The 7890-nt window shown below is 32.2% G+C and overlaps 1 protein-coding gene across 1 annotated transcript; it reads right to left on the bottom strand.

Annotated features, from left to right (window-relative positions):
• Window positions 1-3120: 3120 nt before the first annotated feature.
• LOC107779390 (fasciclin-like arabinogalactan protein 2) lies at window positions 3121-4636 on the bottom strand. Its single transcript, XM_016599822.2, has one exon. The coding sequence runs from the start codon at window positions 4526-4528 to the stop codon at window positions 3305-3307; it is 1224 nt and encodes a 407-aa protein (XP_016455308.1). The 5' UTR covers window positions 4529-4636; the 3' UTR covers window positions 3121-3304.
• Window positions 4637-7890: the final 3254 nt, after the last annotated feature.

The raw sequence follows: 7890 nt of genomic DNA, 5'->3' as shown, positions 1-7890 counted from the left end.
AGCCCAGCCCAACCTATCAATTGCTAAATCCCACATGGGCTGGGCTGGGCTAGCCCGACCCCGCCCATATTGACAGCTCTAGCCGGACCCATAGTTGTGGACCTCGAAGAGCGTCTAACACCTTTTATTTGAGGTAATGTGAGCCCTTACCCGATCTTTGGTGACATTGACTAGTCAAACAGAGTTATCTGCATAATAGGTGCCATAACGCACCTTAAAACCATTAGGTGTTGACTCTTCTTTTAACACTTTATCTTCCATTTAAAGGAGTTGTCATACGTCGAAGCGCACTTTCGCGAGAAAAAACGGGCGCGACATGTATGTGTGTGTATAAAAGAATGGATTCATTATGTAATTAGAAAAGTTAGTCAGTTAAGTGGTTAGTTAGGTACATCCGTCAACTACTAACCACCAATATAAAACAACCTCTCCCCTTGTATTATGATCAATCGAACAATAATAGATCTTCTTCTTCCTCTTTCTCTCAATTTCTATTTTCCCTCACTTACATGACATTTAGAGTAGAAGATTTGATAGATTCTATCATAGTATCAGAGCACCGATCATAGGATTTACAGCTCTAATCTAAGCTCCGCCGGAAATCAGGAAACAAAGCACTAACGAAGCTCTGTTTTTGAGCAGCCATGGCCGAAAATGATGTTGCCTCACTTGGGTGGAGATTCTTCGGGACTCGTATTGATACCGCTTAAACTCACAGGGTCAGAAAATTATGCCCTTTGTAGCAGAGTGACGAAGCTAGCACTACGAGGAAAGAGTAAGATTGATTTTGTAGACGGTACTTGTGTGAAAAGCAATTACAAAGGAGAATTGGCAGAGAAATGGGAAAAGTGTAATGCTATTGTGTTGACATGGATTGGAAGCAGTGTCAAGTGAATTGATGCCGAGTATTGTATACGCGTCAAATGCGAAGAAAGTTTGGAACTATTTTCAGGAGAGATTTGACAGATCTAATCCCACCGGAATTTATCATCTGTGTACTGCAATTGTGACTTTTAGGCAAGGTATGGACTCAGTCACTAGCTATTATTCGAAAATGAAGAATTTATGGGATGAACTTGATGTATTAGTCCCTTTGCCCTCTTGTGATTGTGAAAAATCTAAACTTTCTGTAGATCATTTCAAAAACATAAGGCGGTTGCAATTTCTTATGGGATTAAACGAAAGTTACAGCAATATACACAATAATGTGTTGGCAAAAAGGCTAGTTGCGACTGCTAATGTGACTTATGCTATAATTAGCCAAGAGGAGAATCAGAGTCCGAGCCACGCCAAATTGATTAGAGCTCAACAAGCTGTATTAGTTACGTGTTTGACAAGGAAATGGACGCATCTCTCATATTTCGAGGCTAAATTCAAGAGACGGTTAAAAAAAGGTAAAAATGAAATATTTAATTTAACTTATGCCTGCATTACAACAGAGAAAATGTTTTAATAGTAGGTATATACTAATATTAATGTATTTATTTGTGTAGGATACTGTGATACATTGAATAGCTGGAGCAGTGGGGTTGATTTAACATGTAACTTGTCTTTCTTGGAGATATGCAATTTGCTAATTTTTTTTTTACTACTGAATATTGGTATTGATGCCTAATTAAATTTGGATTCGCTCTCGCTCCGGAAAATTTTATATTAAAAGTAAAATGCTTCCTAACCCAAAATATTTTATTAAAGATAAAAAAGTACTTATCAAACTACTGCAATCTTTTAAGGTTGCAATTTGCCAACTGGTCATTACTACACATTCACCAACCCCAAAATATAAAATTCAATAACTCCATATTAAAAAAAGAATTAAAAGAGGGCACCGACACTAGGCCACGTCTAAATCTCATCATATAGCAATTATTTCGAGTCTGATTTTTAATTGTTGTATACATTATTCAAACTTTCAATTATTTAAGGTGATTAATTACAACGGATCATTTGCCCTTTAGGTGCGAAAATGACATAGATCTATTCAGAATAAATATAATTGATATGTCATCAACACACTAAAAGCAAACATATAAGCTATCTAAATACGCATTAAAATGAACTACTTTATTCTTCTTCTTCTTTTTGTTGCCATTATTTATTATGAAGATCTTATTCTTTTCTTTTTCTGTGAAAAAGGAAACCAATTTCCTTTCCACCGACACATGTGAAGTACTCTTATGGATCGTTTGGTTGGAATACGGATTATGCCGGTACAAATTATGTCGATATAAGTTATGTTGGGATAAATTTTACTGGAATTAGTTATATTGGGATTGTTGTTTATTCATTGTTTGATATAGTGTATTAAGAATGACAATTGTATAATTTCTAAGAAGAAGGTATAAGTTATACCGGTGCTAATTACTCCACCCTCTATAAGGTATGAGTTATCTCGGTGTTAAAATTAACACCGAAATAACTTATACCTGATTTGCTAACCAAACATGGTATTAAGGTGATATTAAATTTTTATATCGCCCTTATACCTTCTTATACTTCATACCAAACAAGCCCTTATTTTTCTGCGTTTCGTCCCACGCTAACCTCCACATGCATATGTTTTCATTCTAAGGGCTCGTTTGGCAATAAATTTTTATTTTTTTTTTTCAGAAAATTTTCACATTTTTTTAAAATTAATGTTTGACCGTGAAATTCTCAATTTTCACTTTCAGATGAATTTCGAAATTTTTTAAAAATTTAAAAAAAAAACTTTAAAAAGTTATTTTTTTTAGAATTTTCACTTCACATCACTTACAAAATTCAAAAACAACCCAAAATTATATTCATGTTCAAACACAACTCTAATTTTTGAATATCATTTTCACTTCGAAAAAATTTATTCTTTTCCGAAATTTTACATGTCCAAACTCCCACTAAGAATAAAGAGAAAATGAATTAAGATAAACATTAGATGGAGCCTCTTTTTATTAAGATTTTCCCGCATATTCAAATTTTAATTAAAGACGAGTTTTTATCATCCTAATCGAGATAGACTGGATTATCTCGCTGTAGGTGAGCACTTTGGACCTTATTTTTTCCTTTATTTCTATATATCTACAAACAGAAGGCGTTATAGAAAATATTTGCAAAATGCTTAGAAATAAATCGAATATTTATAAATTTAAGTGGAAAAAACGCGCAATTTATTGCTTTTTTTTTTCATTACAAAATACAATGTGGAGAAAGAAAAAAATTGCACAATACAATCAAATTACCAAAAAAAAAAACCTGTGATGAAAAGCAAAAATCATATCTATGTGCATACCAAAACAAAAGGTATAGACTCACTATATGGTCCAAATTATCAAATAAAGGCCACACAAATAACACTCAAAACAACTGTAACCAACCACCCACTACTTTTCACACTAATAGCTCCGTTCAAGTTTTCCGACTCATCCGCCGGAGCATCGTCGTCCTCCGGGCTAGGCTCCGGTGCACTATCGTCCTCTATATCGTCGCCGCCGCCTTTTTTACTCTTCTTCTTTTTTGAACCCTTTGGTGCCGGTGCTGGTTCTTCTGCTACTGCTTTAAACAGTTCCCGTGGCAATAAAACTTTATCAACTTTATAAACCGACAATGGTTCCTCATCGTACAATGTTCCAGATATTGTCGCTGTAACAACCTTGGTCTTTAACATAACATCATCTCCGTCATTTTGTACAGTGAAATCGTACTTATTTTTCCCCTCAGTAGCTAAAGTGTTCATTAATCCATTGTTGGATTTCAACATACCTAAAGAATTGTAAACAGGAACACCGTGGTATAATAATAAAGAAGCTTGACCGTCTTTAGTCAACTTCTTGAATTTCGGCATGAAACCGTTTAAAACTCCATCTGTAGGACAAAACACTGTTAATCCACTTTCTACATTTTCTGCAAATGTTTTTGAAACATCTAGGTGAGATTTTAATAAATCGGAAAATGCTTTGCATCCTTGTTCGGACATTAGGGTTGTGATGTTTAAGTCACTGGGCGCAGCAACAGGAGCTTCGGCGGCGGCTGAAGTTAAAACATGGCTGATTTGAATAACCGAAATGTTGTACGGCATTTCTAGTACGGTTTTAACGAACGTGGCGGTGAAATGGCCGTCGTTGTCTTCATTTGCGAAACCTACTTTACCTCCTTTCATGTTGGTGATGTTGATGTAACCGGAGGTTCCCGGAGCTTCGCCGGTGGCTTGAAACATGGTGGCGGTTAAGGTACTGCCTTTTGTAATTTGGTGAAGTTTCTTAGCGCCGAAGTAATCGGCGAATACGTGAAGGGATAGGACGTTTTTGAGTGTGTAAGTAGGGAGGTGTTTTTCGAGGAGTTCGTTCATGGCGGCATTGTCGATGGCGCAGACGGTGATGGTTTGTCGGCGGTTGATTTCTGCGGCTAAGTGTGTGACGGTTAAGTAGTGGTTGAAGGTGGAGAATTCGGGGTGTTTGGCGAGGATTTTAGTGATGTTGTGAGCGGAGGTGGTGGCGGAGAAGAGTAGGAGGAGGAGGAGAGAGAGGGAGAGTGGTGCCGCCGGCGAGAACTTCATTTTTGCCGGCGAAAGAAGAGAGATGAAGATCTGAAGAGAAGAGGGGAAAAAAAAAGGAAAGATAGGAGTGGTTCTTTAATTTAGAGGGGTGTATATATACATGGTATAGGGCATTTTTTGGTATCTTAACGTTCAATTCAATATATAAATAAACAACGGCAAATGGTTAAATATACTTCTTTACTTTCAAATATTATTTACCTCTACCTCTTGTTATATTATTGGGTTATCTATATCCTTACCGTCATACTATTAGGTTATCTATACCCCTACCATCATACTTTGAAACAAAAATACCCCTATTTTGGATGAAGTGTCACGTGACAACACCAGATTAAAACGATCCATTTCTATTTTTTTACCCGACCCGCTTTTAGAAAAACCCACAACCCGACCCCTATTTTCATTATTTTCCAATTTTTCTTTTTAAATTTCAGTTTTTAAAACACGAAAATATTTTGTTAAAAAACAAAAATATTTTGTTAAAAAACAAAAAAAAATCTGTTTTTACAAATTCGTTTTTCCAGTTTTTACAAAACAAACTTCTTTTAAAGAAATGAAAAAAAAATTATTTTTCAAAAACGAAAATATTTTGTTGAAAATAATTTTTCAGTTTTTAAAAAACGAAAGTATTTTGTTAAAAAACAAAAATATTTTTTTCTGTTTTTATAAAAAAAAATTCAGTTTATACAAATTTATTTTTTCAGTTTTTACAAAAAGAAAATCTTTAAAAAAACTGAAAAAAAAATATTTTTCAAAAACGAAAATATTTTGTTGGAAATATTTTTTTCAGTTTTAAAAAAACGAAAATATTTTGTTAAAAACTGGATTTTTTTTTCAGTTTTTACAATTTCTTTTTTGAGTTTTTACAGTTTTTGCAAAAAATATATTTTGTTAGAAAACAATTTTTTTCAGTTTTTACAATATGTTTTGCGAAATCTTTTCAGTATCTACTCAGTTTAAAAAACAAAAATATTTTACAATTTTTTTTTAAGTTTTACAAAAAAAAAAATTCTTTAAAAAACTGAAAAATGAAAATATGGTTCGGGTTGTGGGTTTTTTGTAAAACGGGTTGGGTAAAAAAAAGAAACGGGTCATTTTAATCTGGTGCTACCATGTGGCACTCCATCCAAAATAGGGGTATTTTTGTTCCAAAGTATGATGATAGGGATATGGATGACCCAATAATATAACGAAGGTTATATGTAAACAATATTTGAAAGTAGAGGGATATATTTGGCCCTTTGCCGAATAAACAATTATCCTAAAATTAATGACTTATTATAGATATATAGCCTGTTTTGCCAAGCTTCTCAAGACAAAAAAAAGTGTTTTTTTTTTCAAAAGCACTTTTTTTTTTCCTAATTCAAGGTGTTTGACCAAGCTTATTTGGGAAAAAAAGTGTTTTTGGGAAGAAACAGAAGCAGTTTCAAAGAAACAGAAAAAAGTAGTTTCTTTCCAAAAGCAGAAGCAGAAGCAGTTTTGGCTTTTCTTCTTACCTAAAATACCCTTAACAAAATATAGTATATACCAAAATAACCCTTAAACCTAATACTTAGGATATTAATTTATAAATATTTCTTCTTATTTTTAGGAAACTTTCTAATATATAGTGTCTTTAGGGGTGAATGCTTTTATATTTGTTGAAGGAATTTTAATATATTTAACTTATATTAAAAGAATTAAGTACTTTTTAATTTTATTTTCATATTTTACTTAAATAAAATGAATTTTTTTTAATTATTGCATGTAATAACAAAATTTTGATATTATTTATTTACTTATAATATTAATTATTAAGTAAATCTATTCATACCCTTATTCGTAATTTGACACTTAAAAGCACTTTCTAAAAAGCTTGGCCAAACACAAATTATTTCTCAAAAGTGCTTTTCAGACTGATTAGCCAAACACAAACTGATTCTCTCCAAAAGTACTTTTTTCAAAAGCACTTCTCAAAATAAGCTGATTTCTCCAGCTTGGCCAAACAGGCTAATAGTTTATATATATACTTTGGGTCCATCAAATATTTACATGGTTTTCGGTGTCGGAGCAAAAATTTTTACTAAAAGGAATATTAAAATGTAAAGAAATACTAGTTCCTCCGGTTCATAATAAGTATCCAATTTGCTTTTAGCACACCCATTAAAAAAATATTAAATTCCATACAAAAATACATACTATGACTAAACTACCCCTAATTAAACATTTAATGTGAGAAGAAAGAAAACTTTTTTAGGGATATGTACATAGGAGTTATTTTGTAAAAGCAAATTGAATTCTTTCTTGATTACATAACTAGACACTTATTTTGAATCAAAATAAAAAAGCAAATTGGACACTTATTGTGAACCGAAGGAAGTAATACACAAAGACATTAAAGGGGCAGTATATATAAATAAAAATATTTTTTTACCTTACTATACAATATAATTTTAGGACAAAGAGTATTAATTGACATCATTTACACTAAGGTGACTCCGCTATGGATGGTTATAACTAATGGATTTTCATCAGGTGTTTAGGTTAGAACTAGCTACTAAAATAGTTATTTGTTGTTAATTGTTATAGGCCAGGTTATAGCTGATATATCATATATTTTCGAAGTTATCAAGTTAGAATTACTAAAATAGTTACTTGTTACTATATGCCATGTTATCTTATGGTACAAAATACTTTACGTTATAAGCACATATACAAAAGTTGAATTCAATATTTTTACTAGTAAAACATTTTTTGATTTGTCCATTGCTTAATGAATCTCCAATTTTTTTGATTGACAATAACTTTATTTGACTAATATAATATAAAAAAGATACAAAAAGGAAAAGAGGAATAGATTGGCACGACTACTTTAGTATTCTTTTTGTGACAACACGCTAAGTCCGACCACTATTTCTATCAACTTTCTACATATTAAAGTATTTTTCTAGTCGCATATAGTTTAATTAACTCTATCCATTAATTTTGTCAAGTGAATATGTGAAATCACATACCTTTATGTGGCTTAAATTAACACATTTTGTACTTCTTCTGAAGTAACTAGCGTTTATAGCATGAATAAGATGGAGAAAAATGTTTTTTCCTTTTTTTATGTTAGAGTTTGTCTACAAAAAGCCACTGACTGAGATAAGATTAATCTCTCAGTTTATTTCCTCTATTCTTACTGCTAGGTTGGCAAAATGGTTAAACAGTTAACCACCCATATTATTAACTAAAAAATGGATTGGATAATGAATTTTTAAAAACGGGTCAAATATGAATAAGAATTATTCATTTAGAAAATGGATAACATAATGGGTTACCAATGGGTCTAACTTTTACATTTGTAAAGCCTTAAATTGCGGGTTCTTCAAGTTAGA

The sequence above is a fragment of the Nicotiana tabacum genome, chromosome 10, assembly GCF_000715075.1.
Source record: "Nicotiana tabacum cultivar K326 chromosome 10, ASM71507v2, whole genome shotgun sequence".
Classification (NCBI taxonomy): Eukaryota; Viridiplantae; Streptophyta; class Magnoliopsida; order Solanales; family Solanaceae; genus Nicotiana; species Nicotiana tabacum.
The sequence above is the reverse complement of the archived record's forward strand: the minus strand, read 5'-3'. Positions and strand labels throughout refer to the sequence as shown.